This window comes from Podarcis filfolensis (genome assembly GCF_964270895.1).
Source record: "Podarcis filfolensis genome assembly, chromosome: 10".
Lineage (NCBI taxonomy): Eukaryota > Metazoa > Chordata > Lepidosauria > Squamata > Lacertidae > Podarcis > Podarcis filfolensis.
Window position 1 is genome coordinate 67,383,051 of NC_139612.1, and position 17,452 is coordinate 67,400,502.

At 46.6% G+C, this 17,452-nt stretch overlaps 1 protein-coding gene across 5 annotated transcripts in view; it reads right to left on the minus strand.

Annotated features, from left to right (window-relative positions):
- The window catches only part of PLXNA4 (plexin A4), a 580,684-nt gene that overhangs the window by 105,479 nt on the left and 457,753 nt on the right, over positions 1-17,452 (minus strand). For all 5 annotated transcript variants that reach the window (XM_083572528.1, XM_083572529.1, XM_083572532.1 and 2 more), the window contains one exon: positions 11,818-12,018. In XM_083572528.1, coding sequence (XP_083428654.1) covers positions 11,818-12,018 — 201 coding nt within the window. The remainder of the gene's footprint in view (positions 1-11,817; positions 12,019-17,452) is intronic.

Consider the following 17,452-nt stretch of genomic DNA (forward strand, 5'->3'; position numbering starts at 1 on the left):
CCCTACTTGCAAATCAATAGTCAATTGTAACAAAAACTAATCCAGTCAATTATGGATCAGCAACCATGTAACGTTTGATACTTCCAGCTGATGAAGGTGAATACATCGAAACAGAGCCCTGTCCTGGTTTCTGATCCATAACTGACTTCTGACTTCTGCTCAATGATTGAAACTAAGACCTTCACGTCGGATCTGACTCTGGACTAACATGAACTTATCTCTACTCATAAACTCTTATCTCTAATTCTGTAATGAATTATTGTGTTATACATATCCTTATGAGTTTGAGTTTGTAATCTCTGTTTGAGTTTGTAATCCTTGTCAGAATACATACTTTCGAATGGATTAGTTTTTGCTGTTGTTGTTTAGTCGTTTAGTCGTGTCTGACTCTTCGTGATCCCACGGACCAGAGCACGCCAGGCACTCCTGTCTTCCACTGCCTCCCGCAGTTTGGTCAAACTCATGCTGGTAGCTTTGAGAACACTGTCCAACCATCTCGTCCTCTGTCGTCCTCTTCTCCTTGTGCCCTCCATCTTTCCCAACATCAGGGTCTTTTCCAGGGAGTCTTCTCTTCTCATGAGGTGGCCAAAGTATTGGAGCCTCAGCTTCACGATCTGTCCTTCCAGTGAGCACTCAGGGCTGATTTCCTTCAGAATGGAGAGGTTTGATCTTCTTGCAGTCCATGGGGCTCTCAAGAGTCTCCTCCAGCACCATCAGTGGGCTACATTCCTGCAACTGGCCATATGGAAGCAAGAGGAGGTTTGCTGGATCAGGCCAAAGACCCATCTAGTCCAGCAACTTGTTCTCACAATGGCCAGCCATAAGCCCCTGGGAAACCAGCAAGTGGGATTCGAACACAAGAGCGTTCTCTCCTCTCCTGTGACTTCCAGAAACTGGGTTCTGGATTCAAGGCACCTTGGAGTCGCTGATGACAAACTACACAACCGTGTTCCCAGAGCTTTGCCCTTGACCTCTATGGTTTCCAGCAGTTATCTCTAAGAACGTTTTCTGCCTGTGACTTTGCGGTTAAAATATCCATCCTTGTGGAATCCGTTCCTTGCAGTAACTCCCACTTGGAGCTTGGTTAGGATGGGCGGGGACTGGGAACGATCTCCTGGGATGGAGTGCGCAGCGAGTTATTTAGTAACACTCCCCTACCTGGCAGGGTTAATCAGCTCACACGCCACATCACACTTTGAAGAGGAGAAGGTGGCAGCAAATATGTATTATTATCACGCCGGGGGACTGATTGCTGCTGCGGCAGGAACACGGAGCCATGGGATGCTTTTAGCAAAGAAGCCAAAACTCATCTTGGCATTTGAACAACTAAGATGTTTCAGCTTTACTTGAATGGACAGGAAAGTACAACTGACACATCCCTGAGTCAAAAATTTAAAAACCCACAAAGTTGGGGGGGAGGGCGCTGAACACACTTCGTGAAAGCCTCACAGGAGTTTTATACCTCCTGGGGTAAAGGGAAAGGGTGCCCCTTAATGACAAATGGTTGGGTTTAATAATAATAATAAATAATAATAATAATAATAATAATAATAATAATAATAATAATAACAATAATAATAATAATAATTATTATTTATACCTTGCCCTTCCCAGTTTAAAAACCGGGCTCAGGGCGGCTAACAGCAAATATAAAACATTGATTAATATGTGACTTAAAAACAGCATAAAATACAACATCAAATGCAGCATCAATATCAATAAAATTCAAAAATTCAGGGGTCATTTTTTGGGGGGAAATATTTATGCCAATATAATATGCTTCATGCAATGGTGACTTCCAGACTCGGTTACTGGAATGCATTTTTGCGCAAATTTCTCCCAACTGAATTTTTTTTTGTATGCTGTTTTGCCTATGAAGTCAATTTCTGCTATGCAATGATTCCTAATACAATGTGTTATATTTTTGTGGATTTTTAGGCTCATTTCACTCAGCTATATGCATTTTTAACACATTCCTCGTCTGGAGCTCTGCAATACAAAACTGCAGCAACAGAAAAGTGCAACTTTTAAAGGATGGCTGTGGGGGTTTTTTTAATCACATATCGCTAAAAAAGTGCTTATTTGCTAGATTTGCCTTGATTTGCAAAATGAGTCAGATTCCTCCTCTACTCCTACTAGTGAATCCGCCACAGACTTTGTACAGCTCATAAGCCGCTGATCACATTACCGGTGATTATATGCATTTCCCCCCATTTCTAACAGTCTTGGTCGGAGGCTGTGCTCCGGGTGCAAATTCTGCCAGAGGTGAGGCTGTTTTGATGGTGACACCCCAGTTATGGAATGACCTCCCCAAGGACATGGGGCTGGCGTCTCTTTTGCAAGCTTTGCAATGCCAGGTGAAGACAATTTTAATCTCCTGCACTTTTTAATGGATCATTTGTTTTGTTCCTTCTGTTTCTCTGGTTTCTATTGCCGCTCTCGCTGCTATTTTTATTGTTGTCGTTATTGCTGTTTTGTGATTTAGAAGGGGAAAAAAACCAAACACATTTTATTTTTTTAATGCAGATGCTGATGTGGTGTTTTGAAATAGACCAGGGACTGTTTCTGGGATCGTGGTGGTAGCTTCAGGGGTTCGTAAACACCATGCTTGAACCTGGACGTGTGTGGACGGACCTGTCCACCCAAATTTATCCACATTTTATTGGGAAGGGGGAGGCATTCAAAAGAGTAGGAGAAAAGGGTGGACTATCAAGCTACAAGAAAGGAGATTCCAGCTAAACATCAGGAAGAACTTTCTGAGCTGTTTTGGCAGTGGAACGGTCTCCCTCGTGTGGTGGTGGACTCTCCTTCACTGGAGGTTTCTAAGCAGAGATTGGATGGCCATCTGTCATGGATGCTTGAGCTGAGATTCCTGCATTGCAGGGAGCTGGACTAGATGGTACCTCAGGGTTTTGTAATAGCTGCATTTGTTGCCAGTTTGCTTTCTGGCCCAGTTCAAGGTACTCCTGTTAAGTGTTTAAAGCCATAAATGACTCGCCCCCCTAATCTCTGGGAGACCCACCCCCTTCCCTGCAGACCCCATTGGGGATTCAGATCACAAGAGGGGATGTTTTTGTAGGTCTGCTGCCCTCAGGAGACTGATGGCAGACCAGGAGAGGACCTTCTCTGTGGCAACTCCTAAGTGAACGTGAGAACAGACTTCCATATCAGGCCAATGGCTTGTCCAACCCAGATGCTTTTCTCACAGTGACCAACCAGATGCCCGTGGGAAACTCACAAGCAAGATCTGAGCATAATAATAATAATAATAATAATAATAATTTATTTATACCCGTTCATCTGGCCAGGCCTCCCCAGCCACTCTGAGCAGCTTCCAACAGAATATTAAAAACACTACAAAACATCAAACGTTAAAAACTTCCTTAAACAGGATGTCTTCCAAAAGTGAGGTAGTTGTTTATTTCCTTGGCATCTGATGGGAGGGCATTCCACAGGGCGGGCACCGCTACTGAGAAGGCCCTCTCCCTGGTTCCCCGTAACCTCACTTCTCGCAGAGAGGGAACTGCCAGAAGGCCTTGAGAGCTGGATGAACGATGGGGGTGGAGACACTCCTTCATGTATACAGGGACGAAGTTGTTGGGGGCTTTAAAGGTCAACACCAACACTTTAAGTTGTTCCTGCCCTGTGGAATGCCCTCCCATCAGATGTCAAGGAAACAAACAATTAGACAATTTTAGAAGATATTGCAGCCCTGTATAGGGAAGTTTTTTAATAGTTGATGTTTTACTGTGCTTGATGTTTTAATTTGATGGAAGCCACCCAGAGTGGCTGGGGAAACCGAGTCAGTTGGGTGGCATATAAATAATAAAGGACGATGGTGATGCTCCTTGGAATACTACCTAGATTATACCACTGCAGGTGTTATGTACTGAGTTGAATAGGATCCAAAATGCAGCAGTCTGATTGGTCCTAGAACGACAGGATCCAGAATGCAGCAGTCTGATTGGTCCTAGAACAATAGGACTCGGAATGCAGCAGTCTGATTGGTCCTAGAACAATAGGACTCAGAATGCAGCAGTCTGATTGGTCCGCAGGAGCCACCCAATCTAGCTCCAGGTGGAAGTGAATCTGCAAGCTGATTGGCCTACAGGAGAATCCCGGAATTAGCTAATCACGTGGGGCCCATTGTGTAAATAATGTATACAAAGCAGACATTCTGGGGGAACTTCCATTCCTCCTCACCACTATGAGCTGAATAAAGAGCATGAAATCCACCCTCGACTCCGAGTATATTTCAGCAGGGCTGTGGGCAAAGTGGTTGAAATGATGAACTGGAAAGTCCCAGCGTCTTAGGCAGTCTTTGGAAGGTGACACCAAGACACTTGATGACACAGTAAGTTGGGTGAGGAATATTTACCAAACAGAGGAATGGAAGACACCACTAAGAGGTTTCCTTATAACTCAGGGATGTTCTGTTATGTAACAGGGGTTTGCATCACACCAAGTGTATATGAAGATTGTACGCTACAATCCCTCATATGGTCACATCTAACCACATAGTAATGTGTGACAGGAGCTCCTACTAAGACGTTGTTTAACACCATGATGCCTTCCTCAAGATCAAGATGGTCCATAAAGCCACGTTGCACTTTGGGCTAGCGGCTATAGCAGCCTCTGGTTTGGGGTCTTCAGATGAAGGATGGGGCTGTTCAACAGGTGTGTGGTGTTCATCGACAACTATCACCCTCTCTCCCTGTTAAGACTCTGCAGGGATTTCAGCTTAGTACTGGTAAGATTACTTCACTAGGAAGATCTGAGGAACTGATACAGACATATTGTCTGGGTTCTGGGTTTGGGTCAGGTTTCCTTTTAACTTTCAGAATATTGCAATTCTTTTCTTTTTTAAAAACAAACAAGCAGCCCAAAAAGGTTCATAAAAAGCATCCTTAATTTTTCAAGCCATAAATCCCAGTGAGATCCTGAGCTTCGGCACTCACAGGCCACTAACCAGTAATGGAATCTGGGAGCAAAGCAAAGTGGGATGATGGCACACTCATTTGTAACAGATCGTAAAACTGGCAAAAGGCCCATAATTGGAAACATGGCGTTTAATGCCACAGAAAATGGGCTGTATGGTTTTAATTACAACTTCCTGCAATGGGGCAGAGGAAGAACAATGAAGCCTACATTCTTTGTGAAAGGAACATCATCATCAACAACAACATCAACAAGAGGAAATGATTAGTTGAGGAAAATCGGAAGAAAGCATCATGGAAAAACAAGTACAAGCTAGTAGTCCTGATATATTTTGAAGCTCACTTCCAGGCCTAGAATCATAGATTCGTAGAGTTGGAGGTGAGCCAAAGATCACCTCGTTCAACCCCCTGCAATGAAGGAATCACAGCTAAAGAATCTCTGGCAGATGGACACCCAACCTCCATTTAAAAGCCTCCAATGAAACAGAGTCTACCACCTTCCGAGGGAGTCTGTTCCGCTGTCAAGCAGCTCTTACTGTCAGAAAGTTCTTCCTAGCGTTTAGTCGGAATCTCATTCCTTGCAAATTGAAACCATTGCTTTGGGTCTTACTCTCTGGAGCAGTGGAAAACAAGCTTGCTCCACCCTACACTGGCTCCCAGTACGTTTCCGAGCACAATTCAAAGTGTTGACCTTGAAAGCCCTAAATGCCCTCGGCCCAGTATACCTGAAGGAGCATCTCCACCCCCATCGTTCAGCCTGGACACTGAGGTCCAGCTCCGAGGGCCTTCTGGAGGTTCCCTCACTGCAAGAAGCCAAGTTACAGGGAACCAGGCAGAGGGCCTTCTCGGTAGTGGCACCTGCCCTGTGGAACGCCCTCCCACCAGATGTCAAAGAGAAAAACAATTACCAGACTTTTAGAAGACATCTGAAGGCAGCCCGGTTTAGGGAAGCTTTTAATGTTTAATGTTATTGTATTTTAATATTCTGTTGGAAGCCGCCCAGAGTGGCTGGGGAAACCCAGCCAGATGGGCAGGGTATAAATAATAAATTATTATTATTATTATTATCTTCCATGTGACAGCCCTTCCGATATTTGAAGATGGCTCTCATATCACATTATCAGTCTTATCTACTCCACGCTAAACAGGTTGTTGAATGGCTCGTGGCTCTAACACCCTTTCCCATCTTACATTCCAGAGAAAAAGCAAGGGCATAACACAATAGCTGCCATGGTAATGAGTGATGTCACAGAGGACTACAATAAGAAGCAACAAGCAGGGGAGAGGAGTACAGGATGCACACTAGGGATGTACTTAGTGACACAGTCACATGGGTGAAAAAATCCATCCAAATAGAATAATAATAATAATAATAATAATAATAATAAGAAGAAGAAGAAGAAGAAGAAGAAGAAGAAGCTGGACTCAGGGCAGCTAACACCAGTAAAACTACAATAAAAACATAATGGGGGGGAACCAATTTATTAAAATACGGGTTAAAATACAATTTAAAATGCAGCCTCATTTTAAAAGTAGCCCATAGATCAAAACCATAAGGGGAGGGAAACATAAGGGTCAGACTAAGTCCAAACCAAAGGCCAGGCAGAACAGCTCTGTCTTGCAGGCCCTGCGGAAAGATGTCAAATCCCGCAGGGCCCTAGTCTCTTGGGACAGAGCGTTCCACCAAGTCGGGGCCAGTACTGAAAAGGCCCTGGCCCTAGTTGAGACCAATGATTTCATCCAGCGCTATTTTTGTTTCTATGAATTTCTGTTTATCTGCTATCTTGTAATAACTGCCCTATTGCCCCTTTTCTACAAGTTTCTATTAATATTTTTCTTTACATTGTTCATCTCATTACCGCTCCATCAGTAGATTCTGAATCTTAGGGCTGTGGGTTCGAGTCTCACTCTGGGTAAAAAGATTCCTGCATTGCCGGGGGGGGGGTAGACTGGATGACCCTTGTGGTCCCTTCCAACTCTACAATTCCATGATACTACGAGCATGCTCAGTTGTGTGTTCTCACACCTTTTGAAATACTCTGCATATTCCAGAGCACTTTGGAAGGGGGGAAAGTCAGTAGCTGCATCATTTGCTGCGCAAATCCATGTTTGGTTCCACCCCGCTGAGTCTCACTCTGGAGTCTGTACACCCAACCAGAGAGAGCGTAACTCATAGGCTGATCTTACATGACAAGCTGGCACCGCTGTAGCTTGAGTCAACACAAGCATATGGGTGTACATCAGCCATCCAGCTTCATCAAGCAAACAGGATGACATTATGCAATGATGCTCAACCAGATGATGCACTGAGCTGCGCATTGTTGTCAGAGAGCTTTAATTAACACAGAGAAACAGCCACATGCCTGCCAGTGAGTTTCTCCCACTGTTTGTGATGCTTCCGATTTATTTATTTTCCTTAAATGTGCTCCCAAATTTGCGACCAATGTCAAACTATTCATGGTCCTTTGTTTTGACCATTTTCGCAGTGCCCGTTTTTAAATTTTGCACGACGCGCACTGATACAACACGCCGCTTCTCCACACGTTCCCACAAATGTTGTGATAACCATATAATAAAAGCAGATGCCAAGCGTGGAATCATACATGCGCTAGAGTGAAATAATAAATAATCATTAACGAGTGTATTTTGGTTGTTAATTATAGCTTACGTCTCCATTCTAATGCAGCTAAGCTTGAAGAGTTCCCAGCAGAGAACAGGGCTCTATATCATCTTGAACTTTATTACATTATTATATGGTGTCTTCTGTGTTATTGTATATACACTTGCACGCAGCCATATTACATTGCATTAATTTGTGGTATAGAAATACTTTTATAAATAAATAAGATTTGGACAATTTTATTGGCCCCTAATCAAGATTCCCTCTCTCTCCCCCTCTCCTTCCCCTGCTTTTCTTTTTTCTTAGGTGACAAAAATGCCCCAACTCCCAGCTCTGGGCAAGGAAGGAGGCTGCGGGAAGTTCAACCACACCAGCCAAAGAGGTCTCCTTCCACACCAAGAGCCCAGAACCAGCTGCTCTGTGTCCAGGGCAGCTGTCTACCAACTCCACCTGGTACGCAGGCTGAGACCCTACCTGCCCGCGGACTGTCTCGCCAGAGTGGTGCATGCTCTGGTTATCTCCCGCTTGGACTACTGCAATGCACTCTACGTGGGGCTACCTTTGAAGGTGACTCGGAAACTGCAACTAATCCAGAATGTGGCAGCTAGACTGGTGACTGGGGGCGGCCGCCGACACCACATAACACCGGTCTTGAAAGACCTACATTGGCTCCCAGTACGTTTCCGAGCACAATTCAAAGTGCTGGTGTTGACCTTTAAAGCCCTAAACGGCCTCGGCCCAGTATACCTGAAGGAGCGTCTCCACCCCCATCGTTCTGCCCGGATGCTGAGGTCCAGCGCCGAGGGCCTTCTGGCGGTTCCCTCATTGCGAGAAGCAAAGCTACAGGGAACCAGGCAGAGGGCCTTCTCGGTAGTGGCGCCTGCCCTGTGGAACGCCCTCCCATCGGATGTCAAAGCGATAAATAACTACCTGACATTCAGAAGACATCTTAAGGCAGCCCTGTTCAGGGAAGTTTTTAATCTGTGATATTTTAGTGTATTTTTGGTTTTCTATGGAAGCCGCCCAGAGTGGCTGGGGAAACCCAGCCAGATGGGCGGGGTACAAATAATAAATTATTATTATTATTATTATTATAAACTGACTTCTTCCTTGATGGAGCAAGCTTGCTTTCTGCTGCTCCTGAGGGGTAGGACCCTATGCTGGGCCCGGGGGTAACGCTTGAAACACGGTCCAGGACGAGTCCAGAATCCAAAGGTTCCGCTGGGAGTCAGTCCAACAGGGCCAAGGCAGGAAACCAGTCAAGGGCAAGTACAGGATCTCAGGCAGGATGTAGCATACAGCAATGTTGCTCCCGCAACCTGGGGCGGAGTGCAACAGCCTTTTATCTTTGTCGGGGTAACGGCCGGTCCAAGTTTGAGAAAAAACAGACAGAAATATTCAAGCATTTCAGCTTTTCAAAAGAGGAAAGTGTGGCTTCACTTTTAGAACTTGAAAACGCTTGAATTGGCAAAACTAACTGTAGTTATAAGGTACCAATCAAATCAGAAATTAAGACTGCAATGGAAATGGTTTGAAGATTATATGTCCAAACACTGCTCAAAAAATAATACGTTGGTATGTTTGGATTAATGCTTGTAAAGTCGAATGAGAATAAATAATAGTAAGTTAAGAGAGTTAAGAAACAAAGATATAAATTGCAGTGGGAAATACAATAATGTTGTACAAATGAAGGCGAATGTTGGTGGAGGGAAGTCACAAGGGTGTTTTAATGTTTGTCATTGGTGTTAGTAGCGTTTGTGAAATATTTGTGTTTACCTGTTTGTTTGTAAATAAAATAAAATAATAATTAGGAAAAAAGAAAATAAGAAAATGCTTGAATGATCTCAGTTTTTTCTGCTTAGCACCTTGATTCCTTGCGGGGCATGCAGCCTTGGCCAAATTGGACCCCCTACGCACATGTGCGCACACTGTGTATCTCATGGGTAAGCAAACTAAGCCCCAGGGGCCGGATCCGGCCCAATCGCCTTCTCAATCCGGCCAGTGGATCCGGGAATCAGCGTGTTTTTACATGAGTAGAATGTGTCCTTTTATTTAAAATGCATCTCTGGGTTATTTGTGGGGCATAGGAATTTGTTCATGTTTTTTTTTTCAAAATATAGTCCGGCCCCCCACAAGGTCTGAGGGACAGTGGACCGGCCCCCTGCTGAAAAAGTTTTCTGACCCTTGATATACCTCTTTATCTATCTTGCATCTTGAATCGTTCAGGAATTAGAATAGAAACACCCTATGGTTCGGTGCAGCCGATAACAGGCAATAGTGTTGCTAGCATCCTGCCTGTGCAGCTTTTTACAGGAATTATCCCTCTCTCTTTCTATCCAACACCCGCCCCCCCCAAAAAAAACCCCTGAATTAGTATTCATTGTGAGAAAGGCACGATGTGATGTGCCTCAGATTCCTGCCTGTCTGAAGAGTGGCTTGACTTTAGAAAGCTCTGCTCGGGAGAGGAGAATAAAAGTTTGCAAAATAAATTAAAACCTTTCAGCCGAGTCCTTCCTGAGGCAAAAAAGAGCCTCCGAATGACACAGAGGGGAGCAGAGGCGGAACACCCAGATCCAGATTTGTATAGAGGATTTAAATGGAAAAGAAGCTACATGTGCTGCAAAATTCTCTTAGAATCATAGGATTGTGCAGTTGGAGTCCATTCCACTGTCAAACAGCTGTTCCCACCCAGAAGTTCTTCCTTAGTGTTTGGTTGGAATCTCCTCCCTTGACATTTGAATCTCATCGTTTCTGGTCCTCTCCTCTAGAGCCAAAGAAAGCAAGTTTGCTCCGTCTTCCACGTGGCAGCCCATCAGATATTTGATATTTGAAGATATTTCAGATATTTGAAGATGGCTGTCATATTGCTTTGCAGTCTTCTCTTCTACAGGCTCATATCCAACTCACTCTACTGATCCTCATTAAGGCTGGACTTAAAGACCATTTAAGGGACGCGGGTGGCACTGTGGGTTAAACCACAGAGCCCAGGACTTGCCGATCAGAAGGTTGGCGGTTCGAATCCCTGTGACGGGGTGAGCTCCCGTTGCTCAGTCCCTGCTCCTGCCAACCTAGCAGTTCGAAAGCGTGTCAAAGTGCAAGTAGATAAATGAGTACCGCTCCGACGGGAAGGTAAACGGCGTTTCCATGCACTGCTCTGGTTTGCCAGAAGCGGCCTAGTCATGCTGGCCACATTACCCGGAAGCTGTACGCCGGCTCCCTTGGCCAATAAAGCAAGATGAGCGCCGCAACCCCAGAGTCGGCCACGACTGGACCTACCTTAAAGACCATTTATCATCTTGGTCATGCGGCAATTATCCCAACCAGGAGAAAATGCCTTTAAAACTGCCAACCTGCTAGTAGGTGGAGCAGAGACCCACATCTTAAGAACATGCTAGATCAGGCCAAGGGCCTGCCGAGTCAAACAATCTCACAGTGGGCAATCAAGTGTCTGTGGGGAACCCTGAAGCAGGATTCGAACACAGAGAACTCTCCCCATCTGTGGTTTCCAGCAAGTGGCATTTGAAAGTATTGCCTCATCACGTGGACCTACTAGAACATAGATAGATTGCATGCCATCCATAGCCTTCACTTCGACCTACGCCTCTCCACCCCATGCACATCGTTTGACTGGAGAATTGCATCACAAAAATTCAGAGAAGCACGGTTCTCAAACGATAGCTCTGTTTTGGTCTTTGTGTTGGTTCGGAAAGTCTCCCCTTAAAATGCAAACAAAATCACAATTGTCTCCAGGGCCAGATTTAGGTTTGATGAGGCCCTAAGCTACTGAAGGTAATGGGGCCCTTTATATGTCAACAACAAATTGCCACTGTTTTTTGTGTTGAATATAAGCTATATGGTAATTTATGGACCTCATAGGTATCTCAAGCCATTTGCACAGAACATTTTCAACCAGTCCATGCAGAATGTAGGTACCCTATATATAGAAAGGAGCAAACCAGTGATATTTTAGGGAGCAGGCTAGCAGGCGGGGCCCATGACTTACACCATAGGAGCCTACACAACACAAAACACTGTTGCTGTATGTAGGTTTTATTTTATTAGTTTTTTATCTTATATTTTGGAAATGTACATCCAGGTTTTTTCCCTTTAATTTTTTTGGGGAGGCTCCAAGAGAGTAGGGCTCTAAGCTATAGCTTGTTTGGCTTATACATAAATCCGGCACAGATTTTCCCCTATCTCTTCCTGCTTCCAGCCCCCCTCTTCCCTTTCCCATGGCCCAGAGTGGCAGGGCTTACTCACTGAAGTGTTTTGGCACTGGACGCTGGAGCTGTTGAACCGCAAAGCAGGCACCCTCTTCTCATTGCCCTGGATGCTGATGATGCACTCGTAGCCCCGCTGCCCGGACTGAGGCTGAGGAAGGTTCTTGGCCTTCAGCGTGATTGGCTTGATGACGTCCACAGGCACCAAGATCTTACTGACGTGCAGCAACTGGGGGCAGTCCTGGAGAAAGCAGGGAGGAGGAGGAGGAGGAGGCGGGATGGGAGGGGAAAGAAAGAAATTGTCCCGTGCAAGTTAGTAAAATGCTTAGTTACGTTTTCCTGATAGGCCGATTTGGAATCTGGCAACTCGCCGCGGCCTTAATTAGGTGTTGTCCTGCAAACTCTTACAGGAGCAGAGGAAGGTTAACAAAGATGATAAATTGAAATTGAAATACTTTATTGTCACTTGTACAACTTGTATACAGTGAGATTACACGAGCGCCCCCCACTCAGCTCTCTTAGTCTTAATTCCCCTCGTTTACTGACACACATACACCAAACCCGAAAGTCAGTTGCCCTGTTGTTATCTTCTCATTCAGCAGCCTAACAGCCCACGGATAGAAGCTGTTCTTTACCCTGTTGGTGCGACTAATCATGCTTCTATATCCTCTGCCCGAGGGCAGGAGATCAAGAAAGTGACGGCCAGGGTGTGAATCATCCCTGAGAATTTCCCTCACTCTCCTGAGGCAACCTTCTTCCGCCATTTCATCCAGCGGATTCATGGGACAGCCCATAATATCTTGTGCACTTCCTATCAGTTGATGTCAAACCAGCGTACCACACCGTGATGCAGTATGAAAGGACACTTTCTATTGTGGACCGGTAGAAGGAGATCATCAAATGTTGATTGACATCTTTTGTGAGTAGGTGAAGTATTGGGAAGTAAAGTAGGTGAAGTAAAGGGTTGATAAATAGTTGCGGGAACTAGCCATGTTAAGCAGGGGGGAAAATACAACTCTATGAGTTGGAAAGGAACCCAAATCCTGCAAAGCCGGAGTCTCAAGTAGATCATACACGGCAGATGGCCATTCCATCTCTGCTTAAAAATTTCAAAGGAAGGAGAGCCCACCACCTTCCAAGGGAGACGGTTCTACTGCCAAACAACTCTTACTGTCAGAAAGTTTTTTCTGATGCTTGGTCAGAACTTCCCTTCTTGTAACTTGAAGCCTCTGGAGCAGGAGAAAACAAGCTTGCTCCATTTCCCCTTTAGATATTTGAAGGTGGCTATCATATCTCCTTTAAGTCTCCTCTTTACAAGGCTAAACATTCCCAGTTCCCTCAATTGAGAGGTGACGCGATAGCCTTCTTCTGATATCTGAAGGGCTGTCCCGTGGAAGATGGAGCAAGCCACTCTGGAATAATAATAATAATAATAATAAATTATTTATATCCTGCCCTCCCCAGCCGAAGCCGGGTTCAAAGCGGCTAACAACAATAAAAGTAACACAACATTCTAAAATCAATTCAGTTTAAAATCAGTTCAAAATCAAATTCATGACAACTATTGGGCTAGAGTTCTGTGAGGATTACCAAAGGAGGGAGTCAGACTGGGTCTTGGCCAAAGGCCTGGTGGAACAGCTCTGTCTTGCAGGCCCCGCAGAAAGATGTCAAATCCCGTGGGCCCTAGTCTCTTGTGGCAGAGCGTTCCACCAGATCGGGGCCACAGCCGAAAAAGCCCTGGCTCTGGTTGAGGGCAGCCTAACTTCCCTGTGGCCCGGGACCTCCAAGATGTTTTTGTTTGAAGACCGTAAAGTCCTCCATGGGACATACCAGGAGAGGCGGTCCCATAGGTACGAGAGTCCTAGGCCGTATAGGACTTTAAAGGTTAGGATTAGGGTTAGGGTTAGGGTACCTTACTGATCCTGTACTCCACCAGGAGCCAGTGCAGCTGGAATAGCACTGGGTGAATGTGATCCCGCGGCGAGGACCCCGTAAGGAGTCTCGCTGCGGCATTCTGCACCCGCTGCCTTATTGTTGTTCAGACAGGCCATTGTTCATAAGAAGGTAAGAAGGGCCTGACGGCCAATGGCCCATCTAATCCTGCACCCTATTCTCACAGTGGCCAACCAGGTGCCCCAGTGGGAAAACTGCAAGCAGGATCCAAGGACAAGAGCCCTTTCCCCTCCTGTCGTCTCATGCAATCGGTATACAGAAGCATTACTGTCTCCAGCTGCCATCCATTGATTGCCCTCTCCTCTATGAATTCGGTCTTCTAAAGCCCTCTAGTTTGGTGGTCATCACCACGGGAGCAAATTTCATAATTTAACCATGTGCAGTGTTAAGAAGTGTTTCCTTCCATCTGCCCCAAGTCTTTCAACATTCAGATTCAACCAAGGCCGTCTTTAGCATATGCGGCACCGGGGTGCAAAAAACTGCCCAGCGCCCCCCATTTGGGGGGGCAGGCCAAAGTTGTTGAGCTATTCTCTCCCATGCCGCTGCAGGCGGAGGGAGGACAGTACCCCTGAGAGCCCTGTGCCCGGGTGCCCCGCACCTCTAGCATCTATGGGTAAGCCAGCCCTGGATTCAACTACCATCTACCTTAGCCCACCTTGATCCATCTAACTTACTGATGTCTGCATTGACTTGAGCAGCTCCCCAGGTCTCCAGGCAGGGGATGTTCCCCGCTGTGATGGCCTGGGATTCAGACTCGGAGGCTGAACCTGAGGAATCCCAGCCTGCACAGGAGTCCCCGCCTCCAGAACCAGCTGAGCCGGGGCTGGGGCTTGAGCCTGAAGGGTCCTCACCTGTGCTGGATCCTCAGGTGCAGGCACCAGCTGAGTCTGCTCTGGCTCCTGAGGTGATGGAGGACCCACTGCCTGCAGGTGCTCCACTCTCAGCCCCGTCAGGCGAAGCTGAGGTTGCCTCTGGGTCTGGTAACCCTCCAGCCTCTCCAGAGGCTCAGGGCAGAGAGGCCAAGGGAACTAAGTTCTTGCAGGAGGAGTGCTCGCCTCCAGGCCAGGAGAGGTGAGTCACCTGTGGGCCGGGACCGCCCTATGCCTCAGGGCAAATAAAAGCCAGCCAGCCCCAGTCCCAAGTTGCGGGAGCAACATTGTTGGTAACCTGTTCCTGCCTGCACCCTGTCCTGCTCTTCTGCCAGAGTTCCTGACCTCACCCGACTCCCTGCCTTGGACCCAGCTTCAGCTTTGATGGACAGCCTCCATACCACACCCTCAATTTGGAATGGACTTGGACCTCACCGCACGGTTATCCCTCGGGACCAGCACACCCTCTTTACCTGCAATTGCCACTGGGGCCTTTGGCATTCAAAGCAGCTGCTCTACTACTGAGCTACGCCTCTTCCCCCCTTTTATGTTATGCAAGAGAGCTGCCCTTTAATTTGTCCTCACCCCATTCTAAGGAAAGGCTCCGTTTCCCAGAAGGAGAGGCAGCCAAGCAGCACATTCTGCGAGGGGCTGATTTCAGGTGCCCAATTTCAAGAACTGGCGATGGGAAGGGAGGGACGAAGGGAAGGAGTGACTCAAAGCACCAGGAGGGGGAAGCGGAAAGACGTGTGACTTGAGAGAGATGCGGGCGGGATCTCTCCTCACAGCAGATGGCGGACAAGCCTCATGGGCACAAACAGTTGAGCAACACCAAGGAATGGATGAGCTGCGGAACAGCTGCAGTTACCCTGACTAGGAATGGCATTATGGAGACTGTCAATCATTCTGTTCTGTGGGTGAGATGGACCACAACTAGCATCAGGTGTGTTTGCGAGGAAAATATACCCACCATGCCAGGCTCTGATCAAACGGTATGGAATTCCCCAAAAGCTTTCAACACACTCACACACAGCATTGGTTGAATAATGCAATGCTATTAAAAAAATGCAGAAATATGTATTTCCCAGAATATCTATCTATCTATCTATCTATCTATCTATCTATCTGTTTTGTAACAGCTGCATTTGTTGCCAGTTTGCTTTCTGGCCCAATTCAAGGTGCTCCTGTTGAGTGTTTAAAGCCATAAATGACTCGGCCCCCAAATTTCTGGGAGACCCCCCCTTCCCTGCAGACCCCATTGGGGATTCAGATAAGAAGAGGGGATGTTTTTGTAGATCTGCTGCCCTCAGGAGAGTGATGGCAGCCCAGGAGAGGGCCTTCTCTGTGGCAACTCCTAAGTGAGCATGAGAACAGACTTTTGGGTCAGGCCAATGGCCTGTCCAACCCAGCATGCTTTTCTCACAGTGACCAACCAGATGCCCGTGGGAAACTCACAAGCAAGATCTGAGCATAATAATAATAATAATAATAATTCATTTATACCCCGCCCATCTGGCTGGGCCTTCTCAGCTCCGAACAGAATATTAAAAACACTACAAAACATCAAACATTAAAAACTTCCCTAAACAGGACTGCCTTCAGATGTCTTCTAAAAGTCAGATATAGTGGTACCTCAGGTTACAGACACTTCAGGTTAAAGACTCCGCTAACCCAGAAATAGTACCTCGGGTTAAGAACTTTGCTTCAGGATGAAAACAGAAATCACACGGTGGTGGCGCGGCATGGCGCGGCACGGCAGCAGCAGGAGGCCCTATTAGCTAAAGTGGTGCTTCAGGTTAAGAACAGTTTCAGGTTAAGAACGGACCTCCATAACAAATTAAGTTCTTAACCCGAGGTACCACTGTAGTTGTTTACTTCTTTGACATCTGGTGAGAGGGCGTTCCACAGGGCAGGCACCACTACCAAGAAGGCCCTCTGCCTGGTTCCCTGTAACCTCGCTTCTCGTAGTGAGGGAACTGCCAGAAGGCCCTCGACGCTGGATCTTAGTGTCCTGTCCTGGTAGAGTGATGGCGGTGGAGACGCTCCTTCAGGTCTACTGGTCCGAGGCCGTTTAGTTCCATACTTTAACTATGTGCTGCATGAAGAAGTACCGTGGTACCTCGGGTTAAATACTTAATTCATTCTGGAGGTCCGTTCTTAACCTGAAACTGTTCCTAACCTGAATCACAACTTTAGCTAATGGTGCCTCCTGCTGCTGCCACATGATTTCTGTTCTCATCCTGAAGCAAAGTTCTTAACCCGAGGTACTATTTCTGGGTTAGCAGAGTCTGTAACCTGAAGCGTCTGTAACCTGAAGCATCTGTAACCCGAGGTATCACAGTACATATATTTTTAAGAGGTGAAGCTCCTGCCACACAGAGGTGCATCTGGCACCTACATGGTATAATTTCCAAAAGATAACCTGGGATATCTCAGTTGGTAGAACATGAGACTCTTAATCTCAGGGTTGCGGGTTCGAGCTCCACATTGGGCAAAAGATTCCTGCATTGCAGGGGGGTTGGGCTAGCCAGTGCGGTGTGGTGGTTTAGAGCAGTGGACTCGTAATCTGGTGAACTGGGTTCGCTTCCCTGCTCCTCCACATGCAGCTGCTGGGTGACCTTGGGCCAGTCACACTTCTCTGAAGTCTCTCAGCCCCACTCACCTCACAGAGTGTTTGTTGCGGGGGAGGAAGAGAAAGGAGATTGTTAGCTGCTTTGAGACTCCTTCGGGTAGTGATAAAGCGGGATATCAAATCCAAACTCTTCTTCCTCTTCCAGATGCCCCTCGTGGTCCCTTCCAACTCTGCCATTCTGTGAGTCTCTATGCTGAAGACTCATCTCTGCCCCCTGGCCT